Source organism: Engystomops pustulosus, chromosome 11 (genome assembly GCF_040894005.1).
Source record: "Engystomops pustulosus chromosome 11, aEngPut4.maternal, whole genome shotgun sequence".
NCBI classification, from domain to species: Eukaryota; Metazoa; Chordata; class Amphibia; order Anura; family Leptodactylidae; genus Engystomops; species Engystomops pustulosus.
In genome coordinates, this window is record NC_092421.1 from 68,848,143 (window position 1) to 68,865,450 (window position 17,308).

A 17,308-nucleotide genomic window follows, 5' to 3' on the forward strand; every position below is an offset into this window, starting at 1 on the left:
TTCCTCCGCCGTCCACCAGGTGGTGCTGCTGCGCTGAAAAGCATCGGAACGCACTGGAATACACCGAGGCCGGCTGAGTGAAGGTAAGTGCAAGCTCCGCGACAGATTTTCCGTTTTGAAATGCGGCGTTTTTTCCGAATACGTCGGGTTTTCATTCAGCCACGCCCCCCGATTTCCGTCGCACGCATGCCGGCGCAAATGCGCCACAATCCGATCGCGTGCGCCAAAATCCCGGGGCAATTCAGGGAAAATCTGCGCAAATGGTAAATATTCGGGTAACACATCGGGAAAATGCGAATCGGCCGCTTAGTAAATGACCCCCATACTTTTCATATTCCTACTGGTGAATATCATCCTCAGTAGCTCAACTCAACAGCCACCAGACAACACCAGTCTATCCCCATTCTCCTGTTCACTAGGAACACACAGAACTCAATTATCTCATGAGCAACTGGATTCTACTATGGAACATCATGATATCCTAGACCACCAGACCACCTAGACCACCAATAATGGACCCTGGAGGTCCATAAGCAGTAGAAGATGGCCTCTATAATCATTGCATCTAGTGGCCCCAAGTAACCCCAGTCCAATAATCATTTGATAGAATTAGCAATGGAGGATCCTCCAAACCACATGTGAACACCTACTAACCATTTGATTTACCTAAAGAACCAGGGAATTTAGAAGATGTAAGGATTCTGTCAAATCCCAGCAAAACTTAGGAAATCTACCACCAGGACGAAGGATTGTAAACCAAGCACACTGTGCCCCCTCTGGCAGGATCCGCTCTTCTTTAAGCTTACTATGCCTTGCTGTTAAGAAAAAAAGTTGTAAGAAATTATGCAAATGAACCTGAGGGGCTCCAAGCTCCATTGACATCTATAGAGCCCAGAGCCCCTTTTGCATAATTTTTAAACCCTTTCTTTTTAGAAAGCTTAAAGAATGGTGGGTCTTTCCAGAGGGGACACACACCAGTATGTCAGTATGCTTGGTTTACAATCCTTCATCCTGGTGGTAGATGTCCCTTAAAGAGGTGTTCCCATTTCAGCAAGTAATGGATATTGTTTAGATAATGAAAAGTTATATAAATTTCGTGTCAGAGAATCCCTGTGGTGACAGGAAGTGATGTCATTTGATCAGTGACATCATTTTCAGCGTAGGACATGGTGAGTTGTGGACTCTTAAAGTATCTGAGAAGAGATTCAAGTAGGAAAAAAAGAGTCTTCTAAGCCATTAAATGCTTCACTAGATGCTTCACAGATGAACTAATTTTCTGGGGCAGTTGAAATATTTGTCCCTAGCCCCCAAGGTTCCTGAACAGACAATGTTATCAGCTAACAAACTAAAATACAAATACCGCTCTCTATGGTCCGGTGGGTGGTGCTGGGAGGCACCAGACTGCCTAGGGAGATTATTTAGCATATTACATGCAAAAACTAACAGAAATGATTGCTCACAAGTAAGGATCAGCAGATCCGTTCAGGTTTACGCTCCACCTGAAAGTTAGGCTCAGGTTTGGGTACCAAACTTAAATATTCACCCTCACAGGTACCAGGTAACACAACAAGCAGCAATCACAGGTGTTACCCTTAAAATACCGCTGTCAAATCCAATTTTTGCAAAGTTCGTCACAACCTGTGACATCACCACAATAAATAGCGGCATGCCCTCTCCGCAGCCACTTCAATGGCGGTGCTCAGAAGACGCTGGCATTTAAAAAGTTAACAACAGGTGTTAACACAGATTGCGCTTATTACTGGCTGGATGGTTGAGCCCAAATGCCAAACTTCTGGCCAAATTCTGCAAACAGTGGGATCTACCTAAAAAATTCCTACTCTGCCAGAATCGGGGGGGGGGGGGGGGGGCTGGAGTTGGCTTCTATTAAAGGGTGCAAAGAGTTTAAAGAGTTGGACATTGACTCTTTGAGTAGCTATAGGCTAATGGGTGACATAATCCCTGTAACGTAACTCCTACTCGAGAAGTCTTCTCCTACCGGTTGGGTATATTTGCCAAGTCAACTGTACAACGCCCGCTAATCTCATGAAACTGGAAAAAGCTTTTTTTTCATATCTTGGAGACCAGTGGCCAGTTGTAGACCTCAACAGTATCAGTCTTTGGTATCTCCTCAAGTGGCAGCATGTAGTGGCCATTAAGCACTACACATGAAGGGGACTAAGCAGGGGCGTAACCCTGAATAAACCGAACAATGCAACATAATATCAATTTTATAAAACCTGGAAAAGAAATACAAAAAAAGACCAGGACTTTTTCTACTCACGTCATGATTTGGTTTTCTATTCCGGGTTCCACCAGTGCCCCGTCCACAAACAAGGGAGCAGATGTGAAGCCGTACTTACTCCACGACCGGCCCTCATCAAAGCTCAGCCTGGGGACAAAATAAATACAGTTTCTTTTACAAGTTCTTCCCTTTAATGTTTTCCTACAGAGATTTCTGCTATGCCGGAGGTTGTTGGCTCCACCGGCATCATAAAGCGATCATTATCAGAACCTGGGTTGGAACAATCCCGGTAATGACACCGCGCTGCCATCATTCGCTTTGTACTTTGTGTGTCTTCCTTTTGCTCGCGCGTCCCTCATATTTTCCACTACAAATCAAAGCACCGTGGACCCGTAAAAGCTTATTGATTCCTAAATTACAACTTTCCACTGCTTGGATTTTGAGGAACTGGACATTTTAACATTCACTCTAATTGATGCCTTAGTAGGATGTGCAAAGGGGAAAGAAATACTGAAATTTCTATGGGCATGAGATTTTTGATGGAACGTGACTGTAATGTCAAACCATCTGTCGCGAGGGCCGGTCAACAATGCAAATACTGGGAAACGTGGACACTTGGTTTAAGGTCTTATCAATGGATGGACCCCAATGCTAAATGTGTACCAGGCCCCTAAGTATAATGTTTTATTAATAGTACTGGTCTCCTCATATGGTGGGAGACGCTTTATGGGTCTCCAAAAGCCAAGTCTGCACCATCTAAAGTTTTCATTTCAAGTTATATATTGCCATACTGTGGAACCCTTATGAAACTTTGAGCCCATAACTTTATTTGTATATAGGGGTAAATAGAGTTTTATCCGGTTAAAGGTATTTTCTCGCCCCTCAGGTGTCCTCACTATGGCGGACCCAACCTTATCTCTGGATTACATGGACAGCCATCTGTTTAAATAGATGAATGTAAGGCAATTTTACCTCTACATTGCAGCTGGTCACTGGGAGTAGGATTCTGTATTATGCTGCTGTTTTACATGGATTATCTGCCCTGACATTGGTTATAGTGGTGCATGACATCCATACATCTCTATCATACAATATTGGGAGACACCTAATGCAGAGCCATACAGAATACATGTGGTTATGTTTCTTCTTCATGAACCATTCTCTTATTAGATAGGGTCCTACATCCAGATGCCATTCCATTGAAGGTTACTTATATAGGGAATGAGACTGTAAACACAAGGTTCAAGTGTATGCTATCCGGGCTGCAGTACCTTGACTCGACCACTACATAATGGACATAACCATCTGCTATCATTTCCATCTACTAAGTAGTAATGAAGCCAGAGCTGCCTAAAAGAGGTGATTTTAGGTGTCCGACTCGCACCGATGGGTCCTCTGATTAAAAACCCCCTTAAATGGGAACCTGTCATCACATTTTTCACAAATACATTTAGTGACATTTTCCCATATTAACTGACACCCTTCTTTTAGCTAAAAATTGCTTCCTTCACATTCCCATAAAATCAACTTTGTTAAACCTACCTGGCAAACAGGCAGATCCTAAGCAAGTCAGAGGAGGTATGTCCACTCATCCTCACTCATGTCTATTCCTTCTCACCATTCAGCATTTCTTGTCATGTGACCTAAGTGATGTCATCAAAGGTCCTATATGCACTAACATTTGCAAAATGTTAGGGGAGGAGTAATAGTTTATGAAGTTCATGTGATCAGATACATACACGGTGTAGATTTTGCAAATGTTAGTGTGTTAGTAAAAGACCTCAGATGACATCACCATGGTCACATGACAAGAAGTGCTGAATGGTAAGAAGGAGTAGAAATGAGTAAGGGTGGGAGGACATGCCCCTGTCACTCACTCAGGATCAGGCTGTATGCCAAGTAAGATAACATTTGTGAAAAATGTTGTGACAGGTTCCCTTTTAGTATAGAAATTGTTCATTTTCAATGATAAAAAATAATAATTAACAAAAAAATAAGTATAAAACCCCTTCTTACCACAGGTGGCGCACGGGTAGAGAGGTGTGCTTCATCGCAACCAAGGCCCCGCCCCAGTCTAGAAACCAAATATTGTATTCTTCTTCAAAAATCTAAAGAAAAAGCAAAATACAAAAAAAATGTATAAAAATAATAATAACAAGAACACTCAGGTTCAGGTTTCCTCCTCCGTCATGAGCTCTTCACACAGCGTCAGCCTTTCTTGATGCGCCATTTAATTAAGAAGCATCACATTGATCTGTTTGTCATTATCCATAAAATGCTGGAGCTAAACGAGCAATCAAATTGTCACATGCAATAAATATACAATTTTATAAGAAAGATTTATGAGCGCCCCTCCAGGCCTTCCCCCCTATGTAATACATATTGGCAGCACTCAATAGATTTTCTTTCAGGCGTTTTAGAGAACATTGATGACCCTCCCCCCCCCCCTCCCCCCCCACACACAATATGATTACAGGCAAACATTTCAATCTTTGGATTTTCATCTGTGGTTTCTATATTCTGTGTGTAGGATGGTTGACTGATTGGTCACTGTACAGCCTGGATGAAGCAAATCTCATGTTATATGGGATAAAACTAATTATATAAGAACAGAAACCTCGGTAAGATCATCAGGATTATCATAGGAACCTCAGTAACATCCCAGGATCATCATAGGAACCTCAGTAACATCATGGGAACCTCCATAACAGCATAGGAACCTCAGTACCATCATAGGATCATCAGAGGAACCTCAGTACCATCATATGATCATCATAGGAACCTCGGTAACATCATAGGATCATCAGGGGAACCTCAGTAACATCGTAGGATCATCATAGGAACCTCCATAATATCATAGGAACCTCCATAATATCATAGGAACCTCCATAATATCATAGGAACCTCCATAACAGCATAGGAACCTCAGTACCATCATAGGATCATCAGAGGAACCTCAGTAACATCATATGATCATCATAGGAACCTCGGTAACATCATAGGATCATCAGGGGAACCTCAGTAACATCGTAGGATCATCATAGGAACCTCCATAATATCATAGGAACCTCCATAACATCATAGGAACCTCCATTACATCATAGGAACCTCCATAACATCATAGGAACCTCCATAACATCATAGGAACCTCAGTACCATCATAGGATCATCAGAGGAACCTCAGTAACATCATAGGATCATCAGAGGAACCTCAGTAACATCATAGGATCATCATAGGAACCTCCATAATATCATAGGAACCTCCATAACATCAAGGGAACCTCCATAACATCAAGGGAACCTCCATAACATCATAGGAACCTCCATAACATCATAGGAACCTCCATAACACCATAGGAACCTCCATAACATCATAGGAACCTCCATAACATCATAGGAACCTCCATTACATCATAGGATCATCATAGGAACCTCCATTACATCATAGGATCATCATAGGAACCTCGGTGACATTATAGGGTCATCATAGGCACCTCCATAACATCATAGAAACCTTAGTAACATTCTAGGATCATTGTCGGAACCTCAGTAACATCATATGAACCTCAGTAACATAATATGAACCTCAGTAACATCATATGAACCTCAATAACATCATAGCATCATCATAGGAACCTCCATTACATCATAGGAACCTCAGTAATATAATTGGATCATCATTGGGACCTCAGTAACATCATAAAATCATAATAGGCACCTCCATAACATCATAGGAGCCCCGCTAACATCATTGGATCATCATAGGAACCTCCATAACATCATAGGAACCTCAGTCCTCCAGTGTCCCCCAGGAACATGTGCCAGTACTTAAAGGATCCACTAGGGGGAATGATGTGTTGTTTTGTTGCATGGGCTATTTCCTACCCGACCATGCTCCTTTTCTGGAGGCCACAACTTCTAAGTTGGGCTAGACCCAAAAGTGGCAAAAAAAAGGTCTAAAAGTCTTGTTAAATGTGGCACAAAAGAAAAAGTTGCACTAGGGCAGGATTGGGAAAACATATGATTGGTTTTCCTGGATGTTTACCAAGACTTGTGTATACAACCAGGAAAGATAAGAGAAGGAGAGATCCAGGAGCACCCAAGAGCAGATCGGGCCAAACCAATAAAAGGTTGGCAAAAATCTTCCCCAGGTTCCTGCCAATGATAAAAGGAACAGCTGTCAAATAACAGAAGCTTATTACCATTACTGGGAATGGAGCGGCTGTCATGTGACACAGTTCCTTGGTATACAATATGCTCATGATACTAACACAAGAAGACTAAAAAAACATAATAATGGTGCCAAAAAAATTATGATAACATTTTTCTTTCTTCGTATCCTGCGCCTCCGTTTCATTGGTCTCAATAGAGTTTCCAGAATGGCTTATGGATAAAACCATCTCTTGAATTCGTATGTAGGCTGAATGGCAGCTCAAGCCAATCACTGGGGGATCAGATCAAGCAGTCAGACCCCCCCACCTGTAGATAGCGGGGGCTTGTCTATAACAAAACCGGTTTAATGATTTTCATACTCCAATGTAATGGCTTCTTAGAACTACCCACTTACATGTTTCCATGAATTCCCACCATCTGATGAGATGAACATGTTGGTATCCGTTGAGGAGAGCTCCGACCCCACGTTACCTGTGAAAGACACAATGTAACATCGACATCATTCTTCTTTTGTTTATTTGTTTTTCAACTATTTTTATTAGGTGCAATTAGAACTGTCACATCATAACAAAGAAAGATAATTGCAGGCATTGTACCAACCTTTACAATAAAGATAAAAGTAACAGCTTACACTTTCTTTACAGAGGCACATTGATTGTCACATTGAGATGGGGAATATAACCCATCAAATTAAAAGCAGAGGGGAGTCAAAACAGAAGGGAAGAAAGGCAGGAAATAGTGGCAGGGTAGGAAGGGTATGGAAGGAACCGTAGAGATGAGTCAAGATGAGGCTACTCTTTTCCGTGTTAACCATGGCATCCAAGTTTGTAAATATTTGGCCTGGGAGCCTACAACCTATTGGGCCATTTTCCCAGACCCACATAGCTCAGTAACATTCTCCGACCATTGGTTTGTAGAGGGAGGGGTATCTGGCGTGGATCTTGTCAATCATTTTCAAATTTTGTATCCAAAATGTATCCAGAATAAGTGATAACAGGAAAGAGAAGAAAGACAAGTCCCTGCTGATAATTTCTGACCTCTGTGTTCCTAACCCTGGTTTTGTTCTATCCTTCTGTCTCTGATTCTTTTTGAAAGCCTCAGTGCGACCTGTCTCTGAAATGTAGCTGCCTTGCCACAACTTTTGAAAAAAATGCATATCCATCTGCCCTGACCTCAGCCTGCCTAGAACCATTCTTTATGGGACCCTCGAGTGTCTCCAGACCCACCTGGAATGACCAGACCACCTGTTATTGGACTACTCTAAAATGTAGCGACCTTGAGATCCAGTATAGATCCCAATATTTGGGCTTGGATAATACCCATGAGATTAGCTCTAATCCATACCGGTCTGATGTCTGTACCAGATAGAGAGAAGACAATGTGGAATTGAGAGGAAGATAAGATTATTAAAGGAGTAAAAAATGTGGAACAGAAAGAGGAAGAGAAAGATAATGAAAAGAGAAACAAAGGGAAATGAGAAGAAGAAGTGGAAGAGCTGAAAAATGTAGTGTTGGATTGGGGCTTCAACCTGGGCTGTATTTTCTATTAGGCACTTGAGATCTAGTGCACCTAGTTAGAGAGGGGCATCTTCAGGATCACAAATTGTCACATTTGATGACTATCGCTAAAAGAAAAAGAGGCGCATCTAGGATAACAACCTGGGAAAGTGTGAGTTATAAATAGGGCCAATGGCCCAACCTTCATCGACCAGTAGGAAACAGACCCTAGAAAACTTTAAATGTTTTATCTTCTGCTGGATTTCTGTTGTGTTAGAGCCTGGGCCCCCCATTGGATCTCTTGGTGGGCCAGTCTTGCCTTAAGAAGGTAACTTAAAAGACCATAAACTTTCTGTATCTCTTACAAGGAGGAACATTCCAGAGTGTTATAAAGAGTTGCTTCCGGGATTGGGTGATAGAAAGCTATCTGAGAACCTGTGTCGAGGCGGAGCCTCCTGCCTCCTGCCAGAGAAATCTGGTGAATACGTCTGTAACTTAAAGAAGGAGGTGGAAATAAATGAGCATGGTAACCAACTAAGGATGAATAGAAGGAAAAGCAAAGAAATAGGCGAGAAGGAAGTTAAAAGGGTGGAAGTTAAGATGATGAAGTAAGAAAAGTGAAAGAAGAGGAGAAGAATAAGGAAGAACAGAAAAGAAGGCGGAAAACTGGAAAAGATCCAAAAATTTAGAAAAAATTGTAAAATGAATGGAATAAAAAGATGAACGGAAAACTGTAAACATAAATAAAATTATAAAAGAAGTCTGAGAATGAGAGATTACATTTTTTTTTACATTTTTCAACAAAAATTGAAGATGCGCCAGAAAAATGCCACCAGTAAATCCTAATAAAGTGGCCCAGATGGCGTCTCCGGCTGACAACCTGACATCTGCAGCCCATTCCTCTCATTGCCAATGATGTTTCTTTTTTCTTTTTCTAATTCATAACAACAGGAAACGTCTAAACATCGTTCACCCTCAAAACCTCTGAATCACAGAAGCCTCGACATCTACTAACTGCACCAAATGTCATATCGTTCGCCGTACAAGACTTGACGCTTTCCCGATAAATGATTTTCTTGCTGCAACAAACCCAAGACTGACTGGTGATGTGACGTGGAAAGCCATGACATCTGATGAGGAAATATGTTGTCAGATTTTGCTGTCGATCAAGGGCCCCCTGATCACACATGAGCGATGTACTTTAAGCTGATTTGTGAACTAAAATAGAAGATGTGGAAGACCCTCGGGGGAAAGGCCATAACATGGACTGTGTCTGGTATCATAGTATCATAGCATGTAGGACAAATTCCATGGCAAATCCACACGGCTATAAGGAACGGTCAGAGCCCAACAGAGCCCAGGAGCATCAAGTTTCACCTTTGCTTGGATTTCTTTCATGGGAAAAAAAACACAAGTTTTAAGATCTAGCAATAGGTTATTTCTTTGGGGTCTCTACCTACCCCTGATAGTGGTTACTATAACCACATTTAACCAATCCCTCCAATGACTAGCTGCAGCAGCATATCCCTTCTTCTGCGTTGGTTGTCTGACACCTTTCTTTGCTGACAATTACGTAGCGATATATCCACATACGTTCCGATTGATGATTGATTAAATGATACAAATCAATAATATTTGCAAGTGTGAGGCTATGTTCTTTGGTTACATTATGTTGAATTTTCATAGAGGCGACAGATTTATTACAGGTGTCTAAAGAGAGTGTCTCATGGAGGAGTTGATATTTGCAAAATGCAACAGGCTTTGTCTTAGTCCCACAAACCTCCTTTCTTTGCCCTTTGAAATAATTGACTTCCTCAGATGAGCCTTACATTTACGTTTAAGGTGTACAGTCAATGGTCTATGGACACAATGTACCAGTTTGGCTTTGATCTACTCCAAGGCAGTGACCCATTCACTGCAAAAAGCCACCAGGTCGCTACCTCTCGGAGGAGTCAGTGGTAGCAGCTGACTCTGGTGGGTCTATAGACTCTGGTGAAAAGTCAAGCAGAGGATGGTAAGGAACAAGTCACAGTCTCAGTTCTAACAGAGTCAAGTATCAGGTCATAGGCCAAGGTGGGCAGCAAGGTCAACATCTGCAGGGCACCAGTGGATAAACAACCTCAAGCTGGTTCCTGTTGATACAAAGACTCCAAAAATGAGAAGTCACTTTAGATTGGCAGGGGACACATGGTGGTGGCCATCTTGATGAAGAGGGGAAGGAGAAAGCTGGTGGGAAAACCAATGGGCACAGATGGAAAGTGCTACATACAGGTTCATCCAGTCAGAATATTTGAAAGCTTCTCAAACAGTAAGTTTGTTTTAGAATCTTAATTTTTATGGATTTTTTTTTAAGGAGCAGTATTAATATGGCGCCACCACAGGCAATATGAAGCATTACAAAAATCATTATAAATAAGACCACATTCTTGTGCTGCTCATCCAAACTAAGAATTACTCTTGGTCTAAGGCAGGGACAACCAAATGACCGCCAGTTTGGATCACTTTATGCAAAACGTGAACGGTGAATGAAGACGCAAATACAATCTACAATAAAATATGTCATGATTTCAGAAACATGGGTGCTTGGGAGCAAACCTCATAAACTGGACAATATACTGGAGCAGGATAAACTGCTTACATTACTGAGGGCTTCATCTTTCATTACCTGAGGCCACAATCAGCCAAGGTGCAGTCGCTTTGCTGGATATGCTTCCAGAGTTGTAGGGATTCTCCGACATTTGCAAGTTGAAATGCAGGGAGCAGAATGGCTAGAGGTATAAAAAATATATGCAAAAATAATTTTAAAAAACTCTATAATTTCATTAATTTTAACTTTAGTTGCTTATTATTGGTAATTCTTGGCAGCTCTAAGCAATGTCCACCTTATGTGCCCCGCTTAGATATCTAGTCCTTATGGCCTAACCATTCAGATACATTTGGAAACATTAATAAAGTTGATATGGAACTCACCAGCAGACAGTTGATGGGGTTCCCCTTTAGATCAGTGTCCGGTGCCGGCAGCAGGCGCCAGTCCCGGCCCTTGTTGTAGGTTATATATGTCTTCACGCATTCATCAACTTTTCTGTTGGCCAAGAATACTCCATTTATCCCAGCTACCTAGGAAGAAGGATCAGATGAGCCACAGATGAGAAGACCACAAGTGAGAACCCTTCAATAAAATAGACACTGATCATTGGTGAGATGACCTAGAGACCTCATTTAATGCCCAATATGATAGGATATTATAGACCATGTACGATTGATGATAGCTATGGACTATTGGTGGGGTTATGTAATATATAACTGGCCACGTTGGGGCCTCTGTCTTAGCACCATTTGCTTTCAAAAATGTGCATTTGTTACATGGTAGAAAGTCCTTTATCTGGAAGCCATTATCTCCTTGTGGCAATGACGCAGATCACCCTACCTTCAGAGTCTATGAGGAGGCATCTTTAGATGTTAATAATAAATTCGGTGAATTTTCTACAGTCCTAATCCTCACAAAACACTTCTTACAATTCATTCTTATAACATCTTGCCCAAAGATGGAGCATCATTGGAAAACATTTATCTCTACTACATGAAGCTGGATCTTCAGATATGCAGTGTTATGTCTACAGTAGGTCAAACATGACCTCCATAGGACCAAGAATGCTACTGAGTTCCTCGCCCCATAACTTGGCTGGGTCTTCTCATAATTGCGTTGTCTTACCATAGGATAAATAAGGGCTAATTTTGTTATAATGTGTCAGAGGATCTTTAACCGGTGGCCCAAATATCTCTATGCACCATCCTCTTCTACCAGTACCACAAGGTTCCAAGATCTATTCAATGTTCTACCTGGACCACTTGATGAAATTTGATCCATGACCTTCACTAAATACCTCATATAGGTCGATGACAATATTCCCTTCGAGGCCACGACTGCTCTTGACGTTCTCCAGAGCGAGGGTGAAATAGACGCCCCTAGGGTCTGAGATATACAGGTTGTAGGTCTCATTTTGGTTCCACTCTTGCACGGCGGCAAACACCTGCTTTTCATCTGTGCTGATGATGTGCATGTCCTGCCATAGTAGAAGAAGAAGACAATGACTGGTCTGATCAGGGTCAGAACATAAATGTGTGCATCATTCATAGTCATTGCATCAAAGGCAGCACCGTACCTTAGGAAGAGAATATTTGGGCAGCTTGATCTGGGCGAACGATTCCCGCTTATATGAGACAAAGTAACTGGCTCTACCCCCGGAGGTCGCCTGCAGAAAAAGAGTAAGTAACTTAGAATTACTAAAACAATAGGGTTTATGAACAAGTATTTATTATATTTACAAATAACACTTGACCCCCATTCACAAATGGGGTAGAAATATATAGAGCAGGAAAACACATCGTAACAGTCTTCATTAAGTCTTTTATTCTGCTCTTTCTCCTGTTGTGAGCAGTGTGTGTGTGAAAGCAGTGAGATATCTCTTCTCTGGCAGATAAAAAGATTAATGATTAACTCTTCCCACTCCTACAGAATATTTCTCTTGATGATTCAGTTCTCTGAGGAGAATAGACTTTCCAGACTTTCTATAGAGAGTCAAGTCATTAAGTTGTTTTTATGTCTTAGCTGTCAGTGGTGGACAGGGAGAGAAGGGTGATTTACAAAAACTGTTTGAATATAGAAGAGGTATATAACCTGAAACTCGTAGGCTGTAAGGTTGCTTTACCATCTTTAAATGAGGGAGTATTAAACAAATTATATTCTTGTACAAAAGGGGCATTATTATAGTAGAACGGTCCAGCACTCACGGATCTTGGAAAAAATTCTGTATATCTTTATTTCTTCAATGTAAAATACAGGGCATCATGGCATGTGCATAAGGAGTAGCGTATGTATTGGGCTCCCTGCACGCAATGAAGACCCAAGTGGCTACAGTATTATGGTAGTTATATTCTTGTACATAGGGGGCTGTATTATAGTAGTTAGGGGGAAGTATTATATAGTTATATTCTTGTACATAGGGGGCAGTATTATAGTAGTTATATTCTTGTACATAGGGGGCAGTATTATAGTAGTTATAGTCTTGTACATAGGGGGCAGTATTATAGTAGTTATATTCTTGTACATAGGGGGCTGTATTATAGTAGTTAGGGGGAAGTATTATATAGTTATATTCTTGTACATAGGGGGCAGTATTATAGTAGTTATAGTCTTGTACATAGGGGGCAGTATTATAGTAGTTATATTCTTGTACATAGGGGGCAGTATTATAGTAGTTATATTCTTGTACATAGGGGGCAGTATTATAGTAGTTATATTCTTGTACATAGGGGGCAGTATTATAGTAGTTATATTCCTGTACATAGGGGGCAGTATTATAGTAGTTATATTCCTGTACATAGGGGCAGTATTATAGTAGTTATATTCTTGTACATAGGGGGAAGTATTATATAGTTATATTCTTGTACATAGGGAACAGTATTATAGTAGTTATATTCTTGTACATAGGGGCAGTATTATAGTAGTTATATTCATGTACATAAAGGGCAGTATTATAGTAGTTATATTCTTGTACATAGGGGGCAGTATTATAGTAGTTATATTCTTGTACATAGGGGGCAGTATTATAGTAGTTATATTCTTGTACATAGGGGGCAGTATTATAGTAGTTATATTCCTGTACATAGGGGGCAGTATTATAGTAGTTATATTCCTGTACATAGGGGCAGTATTATAGTAGTTATATTCTTGTACATAGGGGGAAGTATTATATAGTTATATTCTTGTACATAGGGAACAGTATTATAGTAGTTATATTCTTGTACATAGGGGCAGTATTATAGTAGTTATATTCATGTACATAAAGGGCAGTATTATAGTAGTTATATTCTTGTACATAGGGGGCAGTATTATAGTAGTTATATTCTTGTACATAGGGGGCAGTATTATAGTAGTTATATTCTTGTACATAGGGGGCAGTATTATAGTAGTTATATTCTTGTACATAGGGGGCAGTATTATAGTAGTTATATTCTTGTACATAGGGGACAGTATTATAGTAGTTATATTCTTGTATATAGGGGGCAGTATTATAGTAGTTATATTCTTGTACATAGGGGGCAGGATTATAGTAGTTATATTCTTGTACATAAAGGGCAATATTATAGTAGTTATATTCTTGTACATAGGGGGCAGGATTATAGTAGTTATATTCCTGTACATAGGGGGCAGTATTATAGTAGTTATATTCTTGTACATAGGGGACAGTATTATAGTAGTTATATTCTTGTATATAGGGGGCAGTATTATAGTAGTTATATTCCTGTACATAGGGGGCAGGATTATAGTAGTTATATTCCTGTACATAGGGGCAGTATTATAGTAGTTATATTCTTGTACATAAAGGGCAGTATTATAGTAGTTATATTCTTGTACATAGGGGGCAGTATTATAGTAGTTATATTCTTGTACATAGGGGGAAGTATTATATAGTTATATTCTTTTACATAGCGAGCAGTATTATTGTAGTTATATTCTTGTACATAGAGGGCAGTATTATAGTAGTTATATTCTGGTACAAAGAGGCAGTATTATAGTAGTTATATTCTTGTACATAAAGGGCAGTATTATAGTAGTTATATTCTTGTACATAGGGGGCAGTATTATAGTAGGTACATTCTTGTACATAGGGGCAGTATTATAGTAGTTATATTCTTGTACAAAGAGGTAGTATTATAGTAGTTATATTCTTGTACATAAAGGGCAGTATTATAGTAGTTATATTCTTGTACATAGGGGGCAGTATTATAGTAGTTACATTCTTGTACATAGGCGGCAGTATTATAGTAGTTATATTCTTGTACATAGGGGGCAGTATTATAGTAGTTATATTCTTGTACATAGGGGGCAGTATAATAGTAGTTATATTCTTGTACATATGGGACTGTATTATAGTAGTTATATTCTTGTATATAGGGGGCAGTATTATAGTAGTTATATTCTTGTACATAGGGGGCAGGATTATAGTAGTTATATTCTTGTACATAAAGGGCAGTATTATAGTAGTTATATTCTTGTACATAGGGGGCAGTATTATAGTAGTTATATTCTTGTACATAGGGGGCAGTATTATAGTAGTTATATTCTTGTACATAAAGGGCAGTATTATAGTAGTTATATTCTTGTACATAGGGGGCAGTATTATAGTAGTTATATTCTTGTACATAGGGGGTAGTATTATAGTAGTTATATTCTTGTACATAGGGGGCAGGATTATAGTAGTTATATTCTTGTACATAGGGGCAGTATTATAGTAGTTATATCCTTGTACATAGGGGCAGTATTATAGTAGTTATATTCTTGTACATTGGGGGCAGTATTATAGTAGTTATATTCTTGTACATTGGGGGCAGGATTATAGTAGTTATATTCTTGTACATAGGGGCAGTATTATAGCAGTTATATTCCTGTACATAGGGGTAGTATTATACTATTTATATTCCTGTACATAGGGGGCAGTATTATAGCAGTTATATTCCTGTACATAGGGGTAGTATTATACTAGTTATATTCTTGTACATAGCGGGCAGTATTATAGTAGTTATATTCTTGTACATAGGGGACAGTATTATAGTAGTTATATTCTTGTACATAGGGGGCAGTATTATAGTAGTTATATTCTTGTACATAGGGGGCAGGATTATAATAGTTATATTCTTGTGCATAGGGAGCAGTATTATAGTAGTTTTATTCTTGTACTTAGTGGGCAGTATTATAGTAGTTATATTCTTGTACTTAGTGGGCAGTATTATAGTAGTTATATTCTTGTACATAGTGGGCAGTATTATAGTAGTTATATTCTTGTACATAGGGGCAGTCTTATAGTAGATATATTCTTGTACATAGTGGGCAGTATTATAGTAGTTACATTCATGTACATAGTGGGCAGTATTATAGTAGTTATTTTCTTGTACATAGGGGCAGTATTATAGTAGTTATATTCCTGTACATAGGGGGCAGTATAATAGTAGTTATATTCTTGTACATAGGGGGCAGGATTATAGTAGTTATATTCTTGTACATAGGGGCAGTGTTATAGTAGTTATATTCTTGTACATGGGAGCAGTATTATAGTAGTTATATTCTTGTACATGGGAGCAGTATTATAGTAGTTATATTCTTGTACATAGGAGACAGTATTATAGTAGTTATATTCCTGTACACAGGGGGCAGTTTTATAGTAGTTATATTCTTGTACATGGGAGCAGTATTATAGTAGTTATATTCTTGTACATAGGGGACAGTATTATAGTAGTTATATTCCTGTACAAAGGGGGCAGTTTTATAGTAGTTATATTCTTGTACATAGGGGGCAGTATTATAGTAGTTATATTCCTGTACATAGGGGGCAGTATTATAGTAGTTATATTCCTGTACATAGGGGCAGTATTATAGTAGTTATATTCTTGTACATAGGGGGAAGTATTATATAGTTATATTCTTGTACATAGGGAACAGTATTATAGTAGTTATATTCTTGTACATAGGGGCAGTATTATAGTAGTTATATTCATGTACATAAAGGGCAGTATTATAGTAGTTATATTCTTGTACATAGGGGGCAGTATTATAGTAGTTATATTCTTGTACATAGGGGGCAGTATTATAGTAGTTATATTCTTGTACATAGGGGGCAGTATTATAGTAGTTATATTCTTGTACATAGGGGGCAGTATTATAGTAGTTATATTCTTGTACATAGGGGACAGTATTATAGTAGTTATATTCTTGTATATAGGGGGCAGTATTATAGTAGTTATATTCTTGTACATAGGGGGCAGGATTATAGTAGTTATATTCTTGTACATAAAGGGCAATATTATAGTAGTTATATTCTTGTACATAGGGGGCAGGATTATAGTAGTTATATTCCTGTACATAGGGGGCAGTATTATAGTAGTTATATTCTTGTACATAGGGGACAGTATTATAGTAGTTATATTCTTGTATATAGGGGGCAGTATTATAGTAGTTATATTCCTGTACATAGGGGGCAGGATTATAGTAGTTATATTCCTGTACATAGGGGCAGTATTATAGTAGTTATATTCTTGTACATAAAGGGCAGTATTATAGTAGTTATATTCTTGTACATAGGGGGCAGTATTATAGTAGTTATATTCTTGTACATAGGGGGAAGTATTATATAGTTATATTCTTTTACATAGCGAGCAGTATTATTGTAGTTATATTTTTGTACATAGGGGGCAGTATTATAGTAGTTATATTCTGGTACAAAGAGGCAGTATTATAGTAGTTATATTCTTGTACATAAAGGGCAGTATTATAGTAGTTATATTCTTGTACATAGGGGACAGTATTATAGTAGTTATATTCCTGTACATAGGGAGCAGT

The 17,308-nt window shown here is 39.2% G+C and overlaps 1 protein-coding gene across 1 annotated transcript in view; it reads right to left on the reverse strand.

Moving 5' to 3' along the window:
• Window positions 1-17,308, reverse strand: part of SORCS3 (sortilin related VPS10 domain containing receptor 3) — a 417,809-nt gene that overhangs the window by 67,106 nt on the left and 333,395 nt on the right. Inside the window, exons 8-14 of the mRNA XM_072130504.1 lie at window positions 12,075-12,164; window positions 11,796-11,975; window positions 10,882-11,028; window positions 10,577-10,679; window positions 6,810-6,886; window positions 4,259-4,350; window positions 2,282-2,389 (exon numbers count right to left, since the gene is read on the reverse strand). Coding sequence (XP_071986605.1) covers window positions 2,282-2,389; window positions 4,259-4,350; window positions 6,810-6,886; window positions 10,577-10,679; window positions 10,882-11,028; window positions 11,796-11,975; window positions 12,075-12,164 — 797 coding nt within the window. The remainder of the gene's footprint in view (window positions 1-2,281; window positions 2,390-4,258; window positions 4,351-6,809; window positions 6,887-10,576; window positions 10,680-10,881; window positions 11,029-11,795; window positions 11,976-12,074; window positions 12,165-17,308) is intronic.